The sequence below is a fragment of the Ochotona curzoniae genome, unplaced genomic scaffold (assembly GCF_017591425.1).
Source record: "Ochotona curzoniae isolate NIBS_2020 unplaced genomic scaffold, NIBS_Ocur_1.0 scaffold_1037, whole genome shotgun sequence".
Classification (NCBI taxonomy): Eukaryota; Metazoa; Chordata; class Mammalia; order Lagomorpha; family Ochotonidae; genus Ochotona; species Ochotona curzoniae.
Window position 1 is genome coordinate 27,530,109 of NW_024467083.1, and position 23,652 is coordinate 27,553,760.

General features: G+C 46.3%; 1 protein-coding gene and 1 pseudogene across 2 annotated transcripts in view; one reads left to right on the forward strand and one right to left on the reverse strand.

Moving 5' to 3' along the window:
- Positions 1-8,325: 8,325 nt before the first annotated feature.
- On the reverse strand, positions 8,326-9,313 carry LOC121168741 (annotated as a pseudogene).
- A 9,335-nt stretch (positions 9,314-18,648) lies between these two features.
- The window catches only part of CHD1L (chromodomain helicase DNA binding protein 1 like), a 48,708-nt gene continuing 43,704 nt past the window's right edge, over positions 18,649-23,652 (forward strand). For both annotated transcript variants that reach the window (XM_040998305.1, XM_040998304.1), the window contains exon 1: positions 18,649-18,759. In XM_040998305.1, the coding sequence (XP_040854239.1) occupies positions 18,651-18,759 (109 nt within the window). In that variant the 5' untranslated portion in view covers positions 18,649-18,650. The remainder of the gene's footprint in view (positions 18,760-23,652) is intronic.

Here is a 23,652-nt window from a genome sequence, read left to right on the forward strand (position 1 = left end):
CAAGTGAGCTCCAGTTCGTGTCTCCAGTTCCCGTCCTGCCCCCTTGTTAATGGCCTGTAAAGCACAGTGGATGACCCAGGTCTTTGGGCCCCTGCCTTTCCGTGGGAGACTCCCCCGCCTCCCCTGGGGAGCTCCTAGCTTTGGATCAGCTCAGCTGTGGCCCCTGTGGCCGTTTGGGGAGTGAACCAGTGGATGAGAGATTTCTATCTCTCCTTCTCTGTGTACATCTGCCTTTCAAATAAAAATATTTTTAAAAGGAGAGAGAACAAAACATAAACTGCTAATTGCAATGATAACAGGATGGGTTTTCCATGTACCACAATATCCACTAATAAAATATAACATAAAATGTAGCAGAATCAACCTTGTAGAACTGCCCACAAAAAGGATGCAGAATTTCACACATGGAATCAGGCTTCTATTCTGACAGCTGTCAGGTGCTGTGAGAGGCACACACTGTGAGTGATGCTATGGGTTGTTTCTTGCTCCCCTCCTACCATTTCCTGACTCAAGTCTTCTTAAGGGGGCTCAGTGCCAAGCAATGCTAGGCCTGGGGGTTTGACTTACTAGTTTTACTCTGGAAGTATTCGCCACAGGTCGGTGATCAGATTTTTGTTTGTTTGTTTTGTTTTCAGAGCTTACACTGTAGAGTTCAAAAACAGTTTCTTGCTAATCAGCCAATGAGATCATCTCATCAACCCCATGAGGCCAGCCCTAGCATCACCCCACATATGTTTTGTGGAAATAGTGACACAGAGAAGCTAACCAACCCACAGAAGATCACACAGCAAGCAGGTGGATAGGAAAGGAATGCGAGTCAGCCAGTTTGTCCCTGTGCACAGGCACTGGGTCACTGCATACACTGCTCTCGCACCATGGGATTTTTTACTTATGAGGCCACAAATCCTTTGTCTTCCATTTCTCTTCTCTTTGTTGCATCCCCTTTCTCTGTCTAACCCATGCATCTCATGGCATTTTAGTGGAACCACTTTTAGATGAATTAGAGCCCACCTTACTGTGACTACTTTATAAGACGTTTGAAAATGGGTGTGAGAGATGCAAGAGGACAGGAGTGCTGGCATGGCAGGTGTCACACTGCTCAAGATGTCCACAATGTATATCAGTGGGCCTGGATTTGGATCCAAGGCCCTGCTCCCAATTCCGTCTTTGTGGTAATGTTTTCCCTGGGAGGCAAGAAGCAGCTACTCGAGAATGGGGGGTCCTCAGAGAGAGGGATGCAAGTATATAGTGGGCTGGGTTGGGCTGGGCTGCAACATCCATTGTCTTGGTAAGAGGTGGAGGCTTGGTAAGGACTGGAGACAGAACTGACCTATCAATTATAGCTACGAGTATGTGCTTAGGCTGATGTGGGTGACAGACTGAGCCAGACACTATACTGGTAAGCACACACAAGAGTTAGTTCTGAAATCACTTCAAAGTTTCTTTCAGAATCCACCCCCCAAAAACTGAATCACTGGACTCAGAACTCCAGCAACTGTGGGGAGAACTGCAGGATCTGTAGTCTGACCATGGAGTGCATGTGTCAGAACTGCGCCTCCTCAGTGTCTAAGACTAAGCAGTGGATGGTCTATCTGGACGCACATGGAGGATATGGCAGTCCACTGGGGCATGCAGAGGACATCTGGTACCATAGCAGAGGATAGAAGGCAGAACAAATTGGACAACTACCCCAGCCAAGCTTTGACAGCAAATATCTGGGTGAATGGAGACTCTAAGGTGGACTATGTCAGCCAATGGACCTTGGAAGCACTTCCTCATCCTTTAGATGTAGTTCTTTCAAAGGAGCTATTTATCAAAACCCCACAAATCTCTCAATAGCCATATCAAGGCAACTTAATCAAATAGCTCTTACATTTTTTTTTAATTGACAGCATTCCAGAACTATCACAACCACTTGAGCAGAACCCTTGGAGCATGCTCCACATTAGGGACCTTGGGATGACATCGGATAGCTATTACCCATTCCTGGATACTAAGGCAATTGGAGGCTTGGTGCCGGGGACCAGCTCCAGCTGACTGAGAGCTTGCAAAGGATGCGTGGATTGGCAAGATGATAGGAAGAGATAAGACACGGACCACTATGACTTGATGCTCATAATGGACAACTCAGAAAAGTTGCCTTGTTTATTTATACATAAATCATCACAAGTTTTTGCACAACATCCAATTGTTTCATTTTTCATTACATCATGGTTATGAAAATGCAAGAAGCAATCCTAAAAAATATTTTTCTATTTCAAAGAAAACATTCTTAGCAAACCATTACTCATTGAAACCTGCAATCACCTAGCTGAAGCCAGGAACTCCACGGTTGGCAGCACATGCAGTTACATAGTGACAAGTAGTTTACTTATACTCAAAATCAATTTTTACTAAACACAAACTAATATTGATTAAAATATTAAGAATACAGAATTAAAAGATCATAAATGAAAGGATTTTATAAAAGCATATAACAGATTCTTTGCTAAATCTTATAATCAAATCATGCATTAATTACTGTCACCTTCACCTAGTGCTGATTCAATTGTTTTTTATTCTTTTGTTAAAGGGCAGTGAAAGGGATCAAGGCAATTCAGCTAATCTACAAACAGAGGGCCTCTACAAGAAACTTCCTTTCATCTATATAAACTATTTTCTTTCCCTAAATATAAATGCCAATATAAGATAGAAATTTTTATAAATTGTTTTCTTTCCCTAAATATAAATGCCAGTATAAGATTGAGATTTAAGCCATTTCGAGGGGGTTTTGTTTTGTTTCCTTTTAGAAGATGCCCCACATATTTTGCTTTCTTGTGATAAACTAAAATGCGTCATATCATGTGTTGTAACAGTTCGAGGAGCATGGTAAACAAACTCTTTGTGCCTCCATGATTGCCATCTATTCCAGGATATTATCAAGCCATTTCTTAAAGAAAACATTACTTATACTAGGGCAAATTTCAGGACAAAAGTGGGCACATAACAGGATGTTTGGAAACATAGTGGGCTCAATTGTACTATTGTATACTTTCAACTGTGTGTCATAGCCTTACTATAGGTGTTTTTATCATAACATGATAGATCAATTTGAGGTGTCATACCAGTTACAGGAATCACTTCACATTAGCAGAAAAACAACAACACCCTCAGAAGAATTCTATGAAACATCAGAGAGGTGATTGAGTTCCATACAATGGGTGAGGCAGCAATGAGGTGACCAGAGACATTCTGCTGGGCCTTGCCTCGCAGTCAGAAAGTCCTCGCAGCCTTGCTAACTGAGGAGTGGTGCTCATCACACACCCATGCCATCTGACCCAACTGCACGGCTCCCCACAGCTTGGTATGGTTTCTTCTCTCATCTCCCCTCTTCCCCCAGATACAGGAGGAAGAAAAGAAAGTTTGGAAACAATGGTCTCATCCTCTTTCCCCTAATCCTCACCCCTTCCCATCCTGATCAATTATGTAGACATGATTTAAAAAAAAAATGGGATTCCTACGACTCGTGTGGGAGGTGGGAGGCCCAGGTAGTTTCTGCAGCCAGGCCCACTCATGGCTACTGCTGGCATTTAGAGGGTGAACCAGCATATGGGAGATTTCTCTGTGTATCTTTGTGTTTCACATAAAAATGAATGGATGAATTAAAAATAGGTTATTGGCTTGGGAAATCATTTGACTCTATTAAAAAGATTTCTGCCCCTTGCAAGATTTAAATTAGATGAAAATATAGTAAACATACATTGTGGGGAACATGGAAAAGTGAAAAGAAGAAGGCTCAAGGGTAAAGAATAATTTTTTTCCAGGAAAAAGCAAAGTGCTTTTTTACTAGTTGATGTAGTTCTGTCAAAGGAGTTATTGTAAAATATCACTAACCTCTCTAGCCATATTCAGGCAACTTAATCAAATAGCTCTTACATTTTTAAAATGTTCCATTCAGGTTTTTGCTTTTGATTCTCTTTTCATTTTGCTCCAAAAACTTTAGTATCCTGTGAAATTACTACCAAAAAGAATGCCTTTTGTCATTAAATCTCTTTTCTTCTATAGCTGTTTTCTCCTAGGTAGAAAAAGCAGAGTTCTTTTTTTTCCCCCCTTTTATACAGTTATCTAAATTTATCTCCTTATAAATTTCAGGAAAATGATTTAAAAAAATTTTTTTAAAGGTTTTAAGTTTTATTTAAAAGGCAGAGTTACAGAGAGAAGGAAAGCCAGAAAGATGGCTTTCTCGTGTGCCATTATCATGTTTCCATGATATCGTGGTTTATTAGGTACTGGAGTTGCTGAACCTCATGCAAGCACATGCGAACCAGAGTGAAGCTAGCATGTCACCCAGAATCCCCAGAACTGGAGTTGGGTGATCCTTTTGGATGCGATTTGGAGTGAGGGTAAGGAGTCCTGAAAAGTGAATACAGACTTTTAGCAACTAGAATGGTAGCAGATACTACTCACCGTTCATGAAAATCTGTTCTCTTCTCTTACGGCACAGTGTACTTGCGGCTGCCAGAGGCTGCCTATGCAGGAACTGCATTTCCCAATCTTTCCTGCAGGCACACGCAACCATCTGATCATGTTCTCACTATGGAAATTTCTTCTAACCTGTTCCAACGGGAAGTGCTTGCACTAGTCTTACTCCATGTCTTTCTTCCTGGAGCCTGGTCTATTGACATAGATATTCTTTTGAAAGCAATGTGTTGAAGTGGGCAGGTTCACCAGTAGGTTGAGTCCCTAACAGACTAGAAGATCACCTGGGTTATCAGAGTGGGCTCATGGAAATCACAAACATCTTATGAGAAGAAAGGTGAGGAGTATCGATAAGAGAGATTGAAGCCATGTGTACAACTAAGACAAAATGCTGAGCTGTTGGCTTTGCAGATGGAGGAGGGGCCCAGGAACCAAGGAATGCAGCTCCAGCAGGTGGGAAAATGCCAAAGTAAGAACCTTGCAGGCCCATATGATGGCTCAGCTGGCTAACTCTCCAGCAAGTGCCGAGATTCCCAAAGGGTGCAGGTTTGTGTCCTAGTTACTTTACTTCCCATCCAGCTCCCTGCCTGTGGCTTGGGGAAGTAGTAGAGCATGACCCAAAGCCTTGGGACCCTGCACCCTTGTGGAAGATCTGGAAGAAGCTCCTGGCTCCTGAATTAAAATCCTCAGAAGAAAAGTGGATCTTGATCCAACTTGTCAGGCACTAATCACTTGTGGGGCTTGCCTGTTGGAGCAGTGCAGTATCACACTCTAAGGGAAATTGCACCTGCAGTGGTGTGCAGCAGTGCAGGGGGCCTGATGGTCCTTCACTATAGACTTATGAATTTTCATCTGACAAGTTTAGGCATATTGTAAGGAGGGAGGCAAAGTCAGGAAGCTTCTGCAGGACTGTGTCTCACCAAAGATTTCCACTGTTACAGAACTGCCACCATTGTGATATAATTTGACTACTGTATTCAACCCCAGCAGTCATGACATTTAGAAGCACAACTGGAGCAATGGAATATGCCCATTTTCCAAGGGAGTTTATCATCAGATGGAAGATATTCCTCTCTGAATATCTGACTTTGCGATAAAAATAAAATAAATCTTTAAAAAGAGAGAGAGAGAAGCATCCATAGTTCAGGGGAAATTTTCAAAACACTGAATTAAAAAATATTTAAATTTTTAAAAGTTCCTTTTAATCTCAAGTCTTTGAGATAGATTGGTGGCTGTTTTCTTCTGTGTTGAGCATAAGCTTCTGAAGCTGGTGCTTGGCATCTTGCTATTTGGGGTGGCACCAATTGGGCAATCATTTTGTTTATCTTTGTGCCTATCCTCTACTGTATGAATTATATAACAATTGTAAAAGTTGAGATTTGTTAAGCGTAAGTATTTCACATTTGTACTTACCTTAAAGATGATTTTAGTTATTCTGCATTTTTTTGCATTAACATGTAGACTCCTAAGTCAGATTACCAATTTCTTTCAAAATAACCCTGTTTGGATATCAATTAGAATTTACACTGAGAGCATAGATCTATTTGGGAAATAGTTTTTTTTTTTTTTTAATTTCTTTCTGTGGTGTTTTAAATGTTCAGTGTAGATTCTTGCCCATGAAATGTGGTATCTATACACTATAGAATAATGTTCAACCATAAAAATGAATGGAAGTCTGTCTTTTGCAACAAGATGAATGCATCTGGCAACCACTATGCTTAGTAAAGTAAGTCAATTTCAAAAAGACTAGTATCATATGTTTTCTCTGGTATATGGCAGCTGATACAGAATAAAACGAATATATAGGAATGAAATGGTCACTGTGGGTATGAGTGTTGTTTTTAGCCTATGTTTGTACTCCAATGGCCTTTTTTGCGTCCTTTTACTTACTGAATATTACGATTAGTGGTAAATTAAGCCTGTGAATTTGTGTCTTTGTAAAAACAGATGAAGAAAGAGGAGGAAGGGTATTGAGGGGGATCGGGGAAGTAAAGGAAGTGTGGTCATCTTCCTGGAACTGTACCTATGAAATACACAAAATGCATTCTCTTTACATTAACAAATTTAAAAAAATTAGTCTATTATAGGGACTGGTTTTGTGTTACATTGGGTTAAGCCACCACCTGTGATAACAACAACACGTATAACTCTAGCTTGAGTCCTGGCTGCTCCACTTCTGATCTAGCTCCCTGCAAGTGCACCTAGAAAAGAAGCAGAAGATGGCCCATGTGCTTTGGCCACTACTACCCATGTAGGAGACTCAAATGGAGTTCCAGGCACCTGACATCAGCCTGACCTGGCCCTGGCTTTTACGGTTATTTGGAGAATGAACCTACAGGTGGAAAATCTCTCATTCTTCATCTCTCTGCGACTCTGCCTTTTAAATAAAGATTTTCTTTCTTAAATTCCCATTCTAATCCATTATTATAAAATTTTCAATATTCAGACATTATTCTGTGGGCCAGGACAATGGATCATTAGTTAATCCTCCACTTCCAAGTGTGGCATCTCATATAGATACTGGTTTGTGTCATGGTTTCTCCACTTCCCATCCAGCTCCCTGCTTGTTGTCTGGGAGGGGAATGGAGGATGGTCCAAGTGCTAGGGACCCTGCATCCATATGGGAGAACTTAAAGAAGCTCCTGGCGCCTAGCTTTGAATCTACTTGGCTCTAGCTACCGTAGCCATTTGGGGAGTGAACCAGCAGATGAAAGATCTTTTTGTCTCTCCTTCTTTCTATAAAAATGCATTTCAATGAAAATAAATGTCTTTTTTTTTTTAAAAGTAATTGCTGTGAAAAAAAGGACAAATATATCAGAAAACAGTCAAGAGTGGATTGATTCATGTATATAAAGTAATTTAGTTTCCAGTAAAAGGTTCTTTTTTGGGCCTGGCACGGTGGTCTAGCGGCTAAAGTCCTCGCCTTGAACACACCAGGATCCCATATGGGCGCTGGTTCTAATCCAAGTTGAGAATGGCTCAAAGCCTTAGGACCCTGCACCCACATGGGAGACCTGGAAGAAGTTCCAGGCTCCTGGCTTTGTATTGGTGCAACACCGGCCATTGTGGAGAGTGAATCATCAGATGAAAGATCTTCATCTCTGTCTCTCCTCCTCCTCTCTGAATATCTGACTTTTCAATAAAAGTAAAACAAATCTTAAAAAAAAAATAAATAAAGGAGGTTCTTTTTCAAGTTACTGGAGGAAAATATGAATTATCAATAAATAATGTTCAGTATATACTTGGAGAATTTAAAAATGAGGTCTTCATGCTGTATAGAAAAATTTTAGAGCTAAATATAAAAAAGTGAAACTAAAGAAATACTGGGAGAAGTATACGAAAATTTATAATCTGGAAGATAAGAAAGGTTTTTCTAATTAAGAGACAAATTTCCAAGATCTATGAGAATAAGATTTACATATGGAAATTCAGAAAGTCTTTACATAGATAAAACTGAACAAAGTCTAAAAAAGCAATGAACAGTAGAACATATTCAACAAATAATTAAAGCAGAAGAGCTCTCACACAACTGCAGTAATACAAAAGGACAACACAAAAGAAAAATAAGTAAAAATTATGGAGATTTGCAAAAACATTTGTTAAAAGATATTCAATCAGGTATATAATAAAAGGAACTTCAGACAATGAAAAATTGTTATCATTCATGAGATTACAAAACAAAAGATTGATCCTACTTTTGTTTTTTTTAAAGATTTATTAATTTTTAATACAAAGTCAGATTTTTACAGAGAGGAGGAGAGACAGATCCTCCATCTGATGACTCACTGCCCAAGTGACCATATTCCCAGGCCACAAGCAGGGAACTGGATGGGAAGTAGAGCTGCTGGGATTAAGAAAAAAAAATCTTTATTTAAAAGGCAGAGTCGCAGAGAGATGAAGAATGAGAGATTTTTCCACCTGGAGGTTCAGGCAGTCAGTTATGTAGAGGGACTCCAGGGGTGTCTTCAGGTACCTCAGCATCTCTTTCAGGTGATCTTCACGGAAGCAGATGGAGTCCAAATGGAGCTCTTGCAAGCCGTCCAAACGGTGGAAATGGGAGATAAACACACAGATGAGCTCTTCTTTCTTCTGTGGGGTCATGGAGGCAGACTCATGGGTTATGGGAGAGATGCAGCTTCCAGACATTGATCACCTGGCCCAGGTAAGGAGCAATCTTGACCAAAGTGGATACTTTCCAAGAGTAAAATACTTACACTTACGGGTGGAGTCCAGCTCTCCGATATCCAGCACCTCATTGACATTTTGGATGGGCTTGGTCAAGACCTTGAACTTCTCACAAACCATGTGCAGCAAATTTTTCCTCCACCCACAGAAACAGGTGGGAGAGAAACTTGTCCAGGGGTTCATCCTTGAGGCAAAGCTCAATGGACACCTTCAAGGTCAGCCTTGCCCCAGGCACAGACTGTGCTGCGTGAGGAGCCTCTGACACTTGAACTTCAGGCAGTGGAGATAATCTGCCCCCCCCCCCCCCCCCCCCCCCCCCCCCCCCCCCGCACCACACAACCCAGAAGTCATGAGTATCCCATAATTACACCACCTGCAGCTTCAAGGGCCTGGAATAAACCTTCCAGTGAGCAGGAAGTCCATCCAGTACAGTCATCAAGGTCCTTACGTGAGTGGTCCCCACCTGGACTCCCAAAGGGAGGCAGGCAAAGGGCCAGGCCTGCACCATGACCTTCAGGATCTCAGAGTACTTCCCAGTGTAGGCCTCCAAGAACAGGGATGGGAAGAGCTGCGGGGGCAGCTCCAGCACATTGGCCAGGGCCTAAGCTTTGAGCCTCATCAGGCACTTCCCTACTAGCTCCAGGAGGCGGGATGGAGAGTGCGGGCTCATTCTGAGGAAGCTGAAACCACCAAGACTGCTGCGGCAGGTGTGGGCTCCTTTAGTGACCGGGCATGGACACGCCCACCACAAGTTTTTAATATTCTCAACAAAGAAGTGGCCTTCAACTTTTAAAAAAATAAATTAGCATATGCCAATTGACTCAACTTTTTAAGAAATTTGAGATTTTTTTTAAAGTAACTAGCCTATCTTTTATGACCTTTTCGTTCCCATATGAGTATTCAAAAGACTTTATCTTAGGAAATAGGAGAACCAGCTGCTAATGGTTTGACTTTGTTCTACAAACGTGATTTAATTTCTCTCCTCCAGCTCTCACTTCCTCCCCTTTCCCCCCATGGAGTCTAAGTTGTAAGTAGCAGAGAGGTCATTTATGTGTTAAATTAGACTTGAGATTAACTAAACGTGGAAGTAGTCTGCTTAGGCCTGCTGACCTCGGTCGCAACATGGAGAACTGAGAAGCAGAACAAACGAAGTGGAAAGCAGGGGTTCAGGCTTCCCTCCGGTACTGATACTGAATATGGCTTCTCATCTGCAGAAGTTTTGTTCTGTTCTTTCTTTATGAACATGTGTTAGCTCTCAGGGATGCTGAAATCATGAAGAAAGGGCACAGGAAAGATCAGGCAGTTGGATGTTCCCAAGTAGCTGCTGGACAATAGAGGTAAGTTTTTGGATTGCTGCCTATTGGCAACAGGGTACACTTTCGTACTAAAACTGGCTTACTTATTTGGAGGAGTGACAGAAGGAGAGGCACAATGACAGAGACAGAGGTCGGTGTTCCATCCCTTGGTTTACTCCCCAGATGACTGCACTGCCAGGGCTGCTTCAGGCTAAAGATAGGGGCGTGGAGCTTCTTCGTGCTCTGCCATGTAGCAGGCATCCAGACACTCAGGGCACTTTCTGCTGCCTTTCCAAGCTACATTGGCAGGGACCTGAGTCTTCAGGGACAGCAGCTTTAGCCTTCTGCACTGCAACACTGGCCCTGACAGAATGCATTTTAACAGCAACATAAAAAATTTTATCTGTGGGGGACCAGTGTTCTGGCTCAGCATATTAAGCCACTGCTTCCTGTGACATCACATCCCACATGATTGCCAGTTCAAGTCCTGGCTGCTCCACTTCCAATTCAGTTTGCTGCAATGCATCTGGGAAAGCAACAGAAGATGGCCAAACTGCTAAAGTTCCTGCCACCCTGGGCAAACACTGGAATTGAGGTCCAGGCTTTTGGCTTCAGCCTGGCCAGAAGATCTGTTCCTCTATCACCCTGCCTGTCAAAATAATTTTCTTTTCTTCTTCTTTCTTTTTTTTTTTTTTCCTTTTTTTCTGAAGACCTTCCATCTGTTGGTTCACTCCCCAAGTGACCCTAACAGCTGAACCTGAGCTAATCCAAAGCCAGGAGCCAGGTTTCCCACATGGATACTGGGTCCTAAGGCCCTGGATCATCCTTTACTGCTTTCCCAGGCCACAAGCAGGAAACTAAATGGGAAGTGGAACAGCCAGGACATGAACTAGTGGCTATATGGGGTGCTGGCGCTTGCAGGTAGAGGATTAACCAGATGAGCTATCACACTAGTCCCAAATAATTTTTTTTAAGAAGTTATCTCTTGGACCAGGCACGGTGGCCTAATAGCTAAAGCACTCACCTTGAAAGCACTAGGATCAACATATGGGTGTAAGTTCTAATTCTGGCAGCTCCACTTCCCATCCAGCTCCCTGCTTGTGGCCTGGGAAAGTAGTCAAGGACGGATCAAAGCCTTAGGACCCTACACCCGTGTGGGAGACCTGGAAGAAGTTCCTGGCTCCTGGCTTTGGATCGGTGCAGCACTGGCCGTTGTGGTCACTTGGGGAGCGAATCATCATATGGAAGATCTTCCTCTCTGTTTCTCCTCCTCCCTGTATATTTAACTTTGCAATAAAAATAATAAAGTAAATCTTGAAAATATATCTCCTTATATAAATATTTGTAAAACAATTAGAAATGGGAGAACCACAGTCAGACAGTTACTTGTCATTTTGCCTAATTTACCTGTGGCAAATTAGAAAACAAAGAAGTGGTATTTTTTCTTGGGCCTTTTTCCTTCCTTAATTCTTGTGACTTTAGAGATTTATCACCTATTCAAACAGAACTAATGTTTTTAATCTACAAATTATTCTAGTTCAAGGTAAACATAAGATTTCTTGCTTTTTAAGAAAGTCCTTTTAACACATAAATTTGACTCTTTCATCATGCAAATAAATATATTGACACACTTCTACATTTAATACATAAGCTTACAAGAAAGCCCTGATTAATTTCTAAACTAAGTTTTAAGTAAGATGTGGATAGGAAATTGAATTCAGAACAACCCAAGATATTCAACTGTAGTTACTGATAAATGTGTACTAATATTTACTGATATTACAGTTACTGTACTTAGAAGAAATATCATTTCCTTATTTATTTATTTATTTATTTGAAAGTCAGAGTTGGCTGATGAAGCACTTGGCTTCTGCCACTGTGGGAGCTCCTGGGGGCCTGGGGTATGGACTTGCAGGGTCCTGGGGATGGTGTTGGTGTGGGCATGCAGGGACTGTCGCCAGGCAGGCAGGGGGAACCTAGGGATTTCCTCAACTGCTTGATCTTGGACAAGGTTGCACAGAGGGGAGAGAGCCCTAGGTTAGCATGCTGGCTTGGAACTCTGGTGGATTGGACTTGGGGAACTGTGACCTGCTTGGATATGGGTGGACGGAGGGGTAGAATCGCAAACCAAAATGTGTGCCAGAACCTTGGGTCCCTAAAGGGCGGCAGAGCTCCAGGCCAGCACACAACCCCACAAGAAGCCTGGTGTGCGAAGTCCTGACTGGGGAACCCATGCACTCCTGGGCCTGAGCACTGTGGATTGTATAGCAATATGTGGGAGCAAGACTAGTAAGGGATCATGTTGAAAATTAGGAATGACTACTGGGGGACATCCACTGACAAGGCCACTACACTCACAGGTACCTGAGGGGGCTGATAGAGCAGTTTGGAGGAGGGGAGCTAAAGGACATTTCTGAGTCAGATGCACCTGCCCATATGGGAGACATGAGCTGGGCTAGTTAGCATCAATCACTGCTGTTCACCAACCACCAGCACACACTAAAGCTAAGGCTATGGGCCTACCTGTCAGGACTAGATAATAGTGCCTGTCAGAACAGGGTACAGATAATGTTAGGCTGGGTCATAACACTAACCAGCACATGAGAGAACTAGTCTGGGAACAGATTCTGTGAGGGAACAGTGGGCTCACCACTGTGGAACTGTAATTTCCGCTGAATTGCACAAGAGCTGGGGATGATGACAGATTAATCTAGGCATGACCATGAAACCCCAAGGCACTCATTCCTGGGGTTGGAAACAGGCTGGCTGGTCTAGGCTGAAACACCTGTATACGTTCCCAGAAATGGGGTATGAGTAGGTCAGGCTGCAAAATAAACCATCAAACAAAAGGCTGAGGACATGGTAGGTAAGATCCTAGCACCCACTGACACATGTGAGATATGGCTCTTTGGGGAACTAACCTGGTGGGCCACACTCCTGCTGGTGAGCACTTGATTCAGGCCTGTGTGTAGGAAGGCCAGCCAAGGCATCTCACTTGTCAACAAGTGTGTGGAGTGGTTCCAGGGGTGGGGAGGAAAGAGGGAATTGTTGATTGGACAGAGCAAAGCCAAACTCTAGCACATTGGCAGGCACTCCAGACAGGATGGAGTGAAGGCCATGCCAGACTAGGCTATCGAACATACCAGTTTGCATGAAGGACAGAGATGGGGACAGGCTGGGCAGGGTCAAGCTGTAGCACCCACCAGTCAGAACTGGGATCCTGGGGACAGACTGGGACAACCCAGGCTGCAGCATCTGGTAACAAAGGCCAAGATGGAGGATGGGCTACACTGGGCTGTGTCAGAGAAACTACCAGCATGTGCAATATCTGTGACTGGGAGGAAGCTTGGTCAGAGAGCTAAAGGGACACCCTGGCTGGGTTATGGTTCCCAATGGTGAGCATGAGAGTTGCAATGGGGATGCTGAACTGGGCTGGACATGACTGCAGTATAGCTGGAATGGGAGTGGAGTGGGTCTGGAGTGTGCCAGACTAGCCTAGATTCCAGCATCCACTAGTGCTCACAAGAGCCAGGGTGGGTCTAGATGAACTGGCTAGGTTTGGATGCCTGCTGAACCATGTGAGAGCTGAGTCCGGGTGGACAAGCCATGGCTGGGCTGTAGAACCCAACAGTAGGAGCCAGAATGAGTGTGGGCCAGTTGCACAAGGCTTCTGTACCTTCCAGGACAGGAGATGGACCAAGTCAAGTTGAGCCAAGGACCCAGCAGAGTGAATGTGAGATCTAACACTGAGAGGTAACATGACAGAGGAGCTTGGGGTACTCCCCTGTTAGGATGCAGTCCTTGCAGGTGAGCACAAGAAGCAAGACTGGGAGCAGCCCAGACCAGCTGAGGTCACAGTACCCACTGGCATACACGTGGGTCAGTTCTAGGGGCAGGCAAGGCTAGGCCAGTTCATAGCACCCACTGGTAGATGTGAGAACCAGGTTGGGGTGTAGAATGGGCTAGGCTGGGCCACAACTCTAGCCAGTTCACATCAGGGCTGGGACTGGGGGCAATCCAGGCTGGATTAGGTTGTAGCACTCATCAGCTTGAGCTGGGACTGGGGTAGGTAGAGCACCCCCAGACAAATGCTGAGGTGAGGCAGGACATGCCAGACTGAGATGCAGTTCCCACCAGCACACATAATTCTTAGGGTGTTGGGGGAATGTAGTTGGAGGGCAGCAAGGACTCTGCTCCTGGGCCACTGCTCTGGCTGGTAAGATTGAGAACTGGGACTGGGGCAGACCAGGCTAGGCAGGGCTACAACACCCCTTGGCCTGCATGTGAGCAGGTTTAGAGGAAAAACCAGGCTAGGCTATGAGACTGTTTCTACTGGCACCTGCATGAGCCAGAGTTCAGTGCAGGCTGGTCAGGCTTTGCTAAAGCTTCAGCTGGCAAGTGCTGGGAATGGGGGCAAGTCCTGTGAAGCTTGACTGTAAAACCTCCTTGAAAGTGCAAGATGCAGGGCTGGGTGTGGGCCCAGTGGGGAAACGGTGGGTACCCCTCTGACGGGCTTCATCTGCTATCAGTGAGCATACAAAGCAAGGCTGGGGTGGTCCTAATTGGACAGGCAGTAGCACCTGGCAGCGTAAGTGTGGGCTGGATAGCAGAGCTGGTTGGTCTGAGCCAGGATAGAGCACCAATTGACATGTAGAAGAGCTGAATGGGATGTGGGACAGACTGGACAAGCCTGCTGTACATAACATCATACACTGGAGCCAGTGTTGGTGGCAGGCCTGGTGGGATTTACTGGGGGTTTCTCTGACTGGGCTACAATTTCCACTATTTGTGTGATGCCCAACTGTGTGCTGGCAGGGATGGGCTGCAGCATCTGTTGGTTTGCATAAGAGATGGGGCTGGAGACAGAACTCACCCAGTAGCTACAACCACCAGTTGTATGTGTGTGTAAACCAATGTGAGTGACAGACTGAGCCAGACCTGGTATGGTTTGACACATACAGGAGTCAGGTCTGGGGTTACCTCTCAGAACGTTTCTTTGGGGACCACTACTTCCTTCTCTCCCCCAACAATGGGACTGCTGTACTCAGAACTCCATCCATGGGGACAATTGCCAGATTCTGTGGTCTGACCACTCATTACATGACCCATGGCGAGAAGTGATTGGTGGAGAGTGGTATAAAAGCAGCTGCTAAAAGCAATAAGACCTATTTGGAGAAGAACGGACAGCAAAGGGGGACAAAGAATGGACAACAAAAGCAATAAGATCTACGGGGAGAAGAATGGGGCAGTGAAGAAGGGTACAAAAGCAGTAAAACCTATGGGGAGAAAAGCTAAGATGCACAGGGAGAAAAGCAGCGGAGAAACATTTAAAAGCAGCTGCTTTTGCTCTAGAGGTCCAGTTGTGGTTCCTGACCCTCAAGAGTGTGCCTCATAGGTAATGCCGCTGTGGGTCGGCGACAAGAGATAGTACTGAACTTCCCCTTGACTTACATCCTAAAGGCTGCCTCTGTGGTCTGCTGTTCCAGAGGTCAGGGGAAAGAGCAGTGTGCTAGGTAGCAGGTGACTTATTGATTGTTACCCAGTGTTTTGCTATTCAAGATACCCAACTAGGCCAGTCCAGCCTCTGATAGCACTTGTTTCAATGTGGAAAGCCAGGGATTTGGACAAACAGCTGCCAATGTCAGAAGCTGGCTTCCCATGAGTTCTGTTAGCTCTGCCAATGCCAGGCCACTGACAACATAACTCTCCTAGGGGTTGAAGGACTTCTAGGTCAGAAACACAGACTTTGTTGGCCTGAGGTTAAAAATTCTTTTGCTCTGTGCAGCTTCCAAAACAATCATTGCTATTAGAGAGGATAGGCTAGGGTTATTGCTACTGCAGGTACAACTGAATGTTCTTTTAGATTGGGATGACCGTCTGTTCAGACTAGCTCTCCCCCACGTCCAGTCAGGTAATGGAAGTCAACAGGGTGTCTCTTGTAAGACACCACCTTTTCTTCCAGGATTCAGGGATCATATCCTTGAGGAAATTACTAACCATTTCTTTTTAAGGTATCTTTAATCTCTGCCACAGAACCAGGGTATCTGGGAAGCACTGACCACTCTGTTAATTTCATCCTGTCATCACTTTCAGTCAGGGGACCTGGTTTACACCAAAATGTTCCAGAGAGCAAGACCAAGCTCAGTCTGAAAGGAATGTTACTGTGTCATCCTCACTACTCCATCCCTGGTCAAAGTCCACAGAATACCTGCTCGGGTCCATCACTATCATGTTAAAGCTGATAATTATCTGGACTGATGACCCTACAACCACAATAAAGTTTCCCTTTTATTGACTAGAAGAAAAGTCTTGACCAAAAATGGATGATCACATCTGAATCTGACCTGTCTTTATCATAAAAGGGTTATTGTTATAATAGTCCCATAATTCATCTCTGATTAATGCTTCCCTAAGTCTGTGCTTATTCCACAGATAAAGGATACACAGAGAGATAGTGGTCTCTGTGTGCAGAGTAGAAATAGCTGCTCTTTTTGTTATCTCTGTACCAATAGGTTTATAGGTTTAGGACTGGCCACAACTATAGCTCTGAGCACAGCTGCATTAGTTCAGGAAAATTAGACATCACCTAGCTAACAGAAGCCACTGACGACAGCAGAGGCCACCTTCAATATTCTGTCAGCCACCTCCATGACCAGGTTGCTTTATTGGCTGATGTGGTTCTCCTGATGAGGAGAGGGCTGAATTTCCTCTTCATGACTCAAGGCAGACTCTGTGTCATCTTGGGAGAAACTGCTGTTTCTATTCAAACCAATCAGGAGTCATTACTGACTCACTCCAAAAGGTTAAACAAAACTTAGACTCGCTGAAAACAGCAAGTAGAATCCCAGTCTTGGTACAGTGGCACGTGGGACTGGGATCCCTGGCTGATCACTAGTATAATGATCCCATCATAATATCATGAATGATATGGCAGGTCCATTCCTGGTATTCATTGTGGCCCTCCATGTTAGGAAATAGCTCCATGTTAGGAAATGGCTCCCGTCTATTATCTGAGAACAGTTTGTTCCTATTTAGTTCATTGTATATGTGTACTCATGATTCCATTTTAAACTGTTTCTCTGATCCATAGGATGATCACACAGTCCTCACATCAAAAGCAAGGGTTTGATTACCAACTTCAAAGTGGGGGGTGTGGAATAATAGGCCTGACAGTGAGGGCCTCCATCGTGAGTGGTACTCCATTTTAGGTAACTTCTGACCTGTGAGCCTATAGCTCATTGAAGAAAACCACATCCTGCTTGGGGCAAGAACACTCCAACCCCTGGCTAGGAGAAAAATGAGTTTCACCTGGTTCAGCCACATCGCTAAGGTAGTTCTGCATTAGCTCAGGCCTCCTGAGCCCCTCCCAGTTTATGGTTTTTGCCTTTATAAACCCTGCTGCTCTTACAGTTCAATGTGGTCATGCGCCCATTCTTTACCACTGCCAATAAGGAACTCCCAAATGTCATCCGCGTGTGGCTCCTATGTATTGCTTGCTTGGTTTTACTATTTCTTTTAATACCTTTTAAATTGGTTGCCTAATAGATAAACCTACCCATGTGTCCTGTAACAGAGGATATAAATCAAACCTAGAGATCAGGATGCAAGAGCCACTTAGGCGAGGTCACATAAAACAGAAGGCACCTAGAGAAGCCACCAAAGAGTAAAAGCTAAGTTTTTTCTTTCTTTTTTTTGGAAAAACCCAAGTTGGAAAGCTGCGTTGTAACATCACTGTAGCTCCACTATGTGACACTTTTTTTTTGTAACCTGTGCCTTAGAATTGAATCTTGATTTTTTGCTGCCTATTTCATTAAACAATACAAGCCGCCTGGGATTAGTGGTCCATCTCTAGGTTCGTAAGGAGCGTTTCTTTAGACCTGCATCTCATGGGTGCTAGCTCAAGTCCCAGTGACCCTACTTCCAATCCAGCTGTTGCTAAGGCACATGGGAAAGCTGTGGAAGGTGACTCACGTGCTTGGGCCACTGACCCACCTGGGAGACCCTGATGGAGTTTCTGGCTTTTGGCTTCAGCTTGGCCCAGCCTCAGTTTTGCAGCCATTGTAGGAGGGTTGGGGAACCAGTAGATGCAAGGTCTCTTTATCTCTGCCTTTCAAATAAATAAATTGTTCCTTAATGTTCCTCAGACATAGTAGGTGCTCAATCAATATTTATGGGATAACTGGGGATAGATTAGCTTGCAAAAAAAAATAGCCTTTTATGTTTAAAATGTATAAGCCAACATGGAGTTCTCATTTTTGCAGCTCCCTAAAATTCATTGTAGCAGTGACATCTTTCATGATCTGGGTTGACTACAGTGCTGAGGGTCTCAATTTTGGCGTACAGCTACCAGGGAGTAAGGACGGGGTTTAGGAGCCTAAACTTCTCATGCAAACGAGCTGAGCATACTATCCTTTGCAATGTCGCCATGAAACACTAGAAGGCAGAACTCACCCCTTACAGAATTCCATGCCCCTCAGAGCCCAACAGAGGGTCTGACCATGGCAGCGCTGGTTGTAGAGCTCAGACAGCCCACCTCCAGGATCCCCTAGTTGAGCATCGTGGAGAGTCAGTAGGCTGCGGCGCACAGCGAAAGAGGAGTTTGTGAGAAGTTTCACCTGATTCCCCTAATCAGCTCGGGTCCAGACACTCGCGCAGGACTCGCCCCCTTGCGGCGGCGCACGGCGCGGAGGGGCGGAGCGTCGCGCAGCCCTCATGGAGGACAGGACTCCTGGCTTCCTGCTGGCCCTTCGGACCAAGAGCGGACCCCAAGGGGTGCGCACGCGGGTGCAGGAGCAGGACTTGGAGCGGTGGGGCCTGACGGGTGAGTGGGCTCCCGGCGAACGGGCCACGCGGGTGCCTCTTCCCAGGAGCTGCCCACCTGGCGGCGCCAGGGCTTTCCCGCCTTGGGGGCGCATGGAGAGAAAGCCACCGCCCGAGCCCGTGGCCTCGCGGGCCGGCGCGCCCTGAAGCCTCCGGTGTCCGGTCCTGCAGGACCCACGGCAGGGGAAAGTTGGCCTGAGCCGCGCGGGGTCGGGAAGGGGAGCGATGGCCCGGCGCTCCGGAGGCCGGGTTGAGAGCTTCCGCTCCGGCGGATTACCAACCCAAGAGTGGAGTTTCCGGGCAAAGTGTGGGTCAGAACTAGGCGCCCCGTTTCAGGAGGCGGTTCCGTCACCCGCGCACGCGCAGTTATCTCCTGACGAGTGATGGTGGCGGACCGGCAAAGTTGGGGCGTCGCGCCCCTCACCGTGGAGGCCAGCTCCCGGCCCGCGGCAGCCGCCCTTTCCCGGGGCTGTGACACATGGACAGCGGTGCTCGCGCCCCCCACTCCCCGCCGTGTCTGTCCTGTGCGGCCGCGGAGTCGGGGCGCAGCGGTCTGGCTTTCCGGGTGTGCCAGCTCTGGCTGATGGCTGTCTTCGTTGATGGGGGAGGTTGGGAAGGGGTTTTGGGAAACGCTGACCGAGAGGGCTCGAGGGACAGGCCCCAGAGACGTCCCTAGACGACCCGTGCTGTTGGCGGGAGAATGAGCAGCCGGGAGTCGCTAGCTTGAGAGAGGGAGGCGGAGGTGAGTAAAAACAGTGAATTGATAATGGGAGGGAAAGAAAGCCAGGAAACAGGTGTGGTCACTGCGTCCCTACTGGATATTATCATTGGTAATTCCTGTGTCCATCTGACAATCATTGATTGTTCTCTGTAAGTTGGTTAGAATTGGTAGATTGTTTTTTTGGCATGACCCGCCTCACGTCAGCGTTTGCCAGTGGGTGCTGTAGCCTGGCTGGTCGGGCCCACCCCCAGTTCCAACTCACACTTGTGGGGGCCTAGCCCAGTCGAGCCGGCCCCCCTGGTCCTAATGTGAACTGGCATGTGTTGTGACCGAACCTGACCCGACCCATACTCTGTTGTGGTGCTTGGATTCACCAGTGGGTGATGTGAACTGGCTCAGCCTGGTTTGCCCCTGACCTGTGCCAAATGTATGCCACTGGGTACCGTATTTTTGGCCTGCTCTGGGCTGCTCCCTGTCTTGGTTCTTGCACTCACCTGCAAGGGACTGTGTCCTGACAGAAGAGTTTCCCAAGGTCCTCCATCTGAACCTCTTGCAATGCCAGATATCGCACCCATTGGTGGGTGCATGGATCAGCCCTACTTAGTTTACCTTCTGTCCTAGGAGGGACAATGGCCTTTCCTGACTGGCCTTCAGCCCATTGTGGTTTTTACTGTTGATTACTATATTCCAGCCATCCCTGGTCCACACCCAGACACAGCTCACACATGGCTCAGTAGGGACCTAGCCTAGCCTGTCTTACACCTACTCTGGTTCTCACGAGCACTAGTGGGTGCTGGTGTCTAGCCCAGTCCGGCGCATCCCAGACCCAGCCCACATCCATGCCGAGGGCCCCTGCAGCCATATCCAGGCCAAAACACAGCCCCCACGCTTACTACTGGGAGCCACAACCCAGCCAGGACGTCCCCTTAGCTCCTCAGCCAGGCCTGTTCGCAGCCATAGTTTTTGCCCATGCCGGTGATTATTCTGACCCAGCTTGGCATAGTTCCTCACCTGTCTTGGCTTTTGCCTTTGGATGCTGTAGTCTGGCCTGACCTGGCCTTCCCCAGACCCAACTCTCGCTGGTGGGTGCTGGAATGTGGCTCCGCTGAGTGTACTCCCCTTGCTGACTCATGCAACCCCGGAGGTGTGACAGCCTAACTCGGCTTGCCCTGATCTCCAGCCTGGTTTTCTGCTCTTGCAGATTGGATAAAGTTTGCTCGACTCTACCTGGTTCTCCCCCTTCCAAAACCAACCTACACATTAGCCAACAGTTGGAGCTACCTTGCCCAGCTTACCTGATCCATAGGCGTGGACCATGTGCTCATCAGTGGGAACTCTGACCCACTAGGGAAGTTTCCCATGTTCCCCCATTTGGCTCACTCCCAGATCCAGATCTCATGCATGCCAACTGGTGTTAGGCCCTTGCCTGGCATAGCCTGCTCCTACATATTGGCTTTGTATGCACTAGTAAATGTTGTGGGCTGGCTCACCTGACACTGTTGTAGGATACAGCCTGGACCTGCCCAGTCTGTTCTCGGTTCCTGTACACATGAGTGATGGCAGGTTCCATGGTCACAACTAGCTCAGCCCATCACCAGCCCAACTCTTTTTTTTTTTTTTTTAAAGGCATAAAGGTGGTTTATTCAGGTTAGCTTAGGTATCCTAGCCACCTCTCCCAGCCCAGCATGGCTGGGCTGGGGGAGGGGCAGCTGCAGGGAATGCAAAAAGAAGCGCGAGCAAGTCAGAGAGAGAGAGCCCAAGCCCCCCAGTTCTTATACATTTCAGGCTATTAATTATACAGCCATGATTTAGCAGGCTTCTATTGGACCACCCCAACTCTTGAGCTAACCAGCGGGACTTGTATTTCCATAGGGTTGGGCCCACATATCCCCCACAGAATCCACCCTAGACCTGGTTCTCTCACGTTCTGATTAGTGTCATGGCCCTGCGTAATGTGACCTGTCCCCTGTTCCAACATTCAGTCAGGTGCTAGAACCTAGCCCTGCTAGACAGATCTCCAGCCCTGGCTTTTGTGTGGACTGCAGTGTGGTGGCCAGCAATGTTCCATGCTAACAAGCCCTACTCAGGACTCCCATGTGGGCTGGTGTATCAGTCTGATCCATATAGATTTTCCAATCTCTTCCCTCCAAACCAGCAGGTTTCAGTCCCCTCGCTTACCTGCAAGTACAGTGGCCCTATAGTTGGGAGTCCCACGGGTTCATTCCTCACCTAAACGTACAGTGGCCTTATCCATGGATGTCTCTTGGCAGTAAGGCCACACCCCCAAGATCCCAGAGCTTCCCACTGTGCGGCCCACGGGTGATGCCCAGTATTGTAAGCCCAGGATTTGCTCACTGCTTGGCAGTGGTGGCTGGGACTAGGGCCCCAAACAATGAGTACAACCTGGCTCAGGTACCCCCAGCAGCCCCACACTGAAGGGAGCTCGCTTCACCCAAATCCCAAGGTCAAACTCACCTTGGCCCCTCCTGCCAAGATGGCAGTGGTGCGTGGAGGCAGGGACTGACCTGAGCTCCCGAGAGATGCCTTCACAGTGTACTTACCGTGAAGGGAGAAAACTCAGACCTAGCAAGTCCTGGACTCACTCACCACTTGGCAGCAGTGGCTGGGTCTAGGACCCCAGCCATTGAGTCCGACCTGGCTCAGATACCCCCAGCAACAATCCATTGTGTTGGTTGTACCAGTGTAGGTGAGAGTTAAGAAATCTGTCATTCAGATAGTTTTTCTTCTGTAAGTAGCATTTTTTTCCCCCTGGCTGATTTAGATACTTTCTTTTTCTTTAGTGAGTTAATAATTGTCTTGCAGTGTGCTTCTTCAGGCCTTTTCTGCTTCAGTTTCACTCACCTTTTTGAATCTGAGGACGAATTTGGTAACTTTTCTGCATTAGTTCTTGGACAGTTTTCTCTATTTCTGTTATCTCTCTTCTTTGTTTATGGGACACTAATAAACAAAGTTAGGTCTTTTGTTAAGTCCTGCAGTTCCCTGAGGTTGGTTTGTTTTCAGTGTATTTTCTTGTTACTATTCTGATCCTGTAATTTCTTCTGTTTTTTGTTCCCTGATTTCCTGTCTATCCTGCTAATCATCTTATTCATTGAACTATTTATTTTGGTTACTGTATTTTTCAGCTTTGAAATTCTCATTTGGTTCTTTTTTTTTATATCTTCTCTCCGTTGGCTGAGATTATCTGCTTCTTAACGAGACTGTGTATTTTTTCCATTGTTCAGCTTTGTTCACAATTGTTATTGAAGCATTTTTATCATTGCTACTTTAAAAGCTTTGTCAGTAATTCTAACAACTGTGCTGTCTGAGTGTTGGCACTCATTGTCTTTTTGTTGTTGGTACCCATATGAGATGCTGTGTGGGGAGCGGTGCGCCAGGAGCTGACCCCACACATATGAGGAGCCACAAGATGGCGGCTGGCCGAGGGCCAGGAGGCGGGATTTATCCTGCCAGTAGGTAAACAGGAAGTCACAGGGATAGGCTAATGCCCCTATGCTGTTGCTACCGGCCTATCAGGTAGCGCCGAGTGGACCCACGGGGAGAGGTGATTGGTGGAGAACTGTATATAAGCAGCCTGCTTTCGGCAATAGACCTTTTCGTTCACCTGCTTTTCGTTCGTCTCTCCCTTTTTGCTTGTTCATTTGTGTGTGTGTGTGTGTGTTCGTGTGTTTGGTTCAGTGTGTGTGTGCCGGTTGTGGTGGTGGTTCCTGTTTTTCCAGGCCCTGGAGATTCCTCGTCATTTTAGTGTTGCCACAGGACGGCGGCAAGTGGTGGCCCGTACGGGGAATTTTCAGGCCAAGAACAGGGAAAAACGGCAGAGAGGGGAATTTTCAGCCTGTACCGTTGTAAGTGTATAGAGTAAAAGTTATTTTATTTTCGCCTTTGAGGCGGTTAAGTGGTTTTAGCCCAGAGAGGCGGATTTTAGCCCTAAGAGGTGGTGGTTTTTTGTTTCTGAGAGGTAGCAGGATTGTGCTCAGATGGGGTCTGAGGTTTCACGTGCCCACATGGAGGAGCCGTTAAATGGGTTGTTGAAGGCAAATGGCGCTCCCCTAAATTGGCTACTGCCTGTGCATTTTTAAGGACCTTAGAACAGGTGAGTCCGTGGTTCTTAAAAAAGGGACTCCTTAATGTGCCTCAGTGGGAACACCTGGGAGA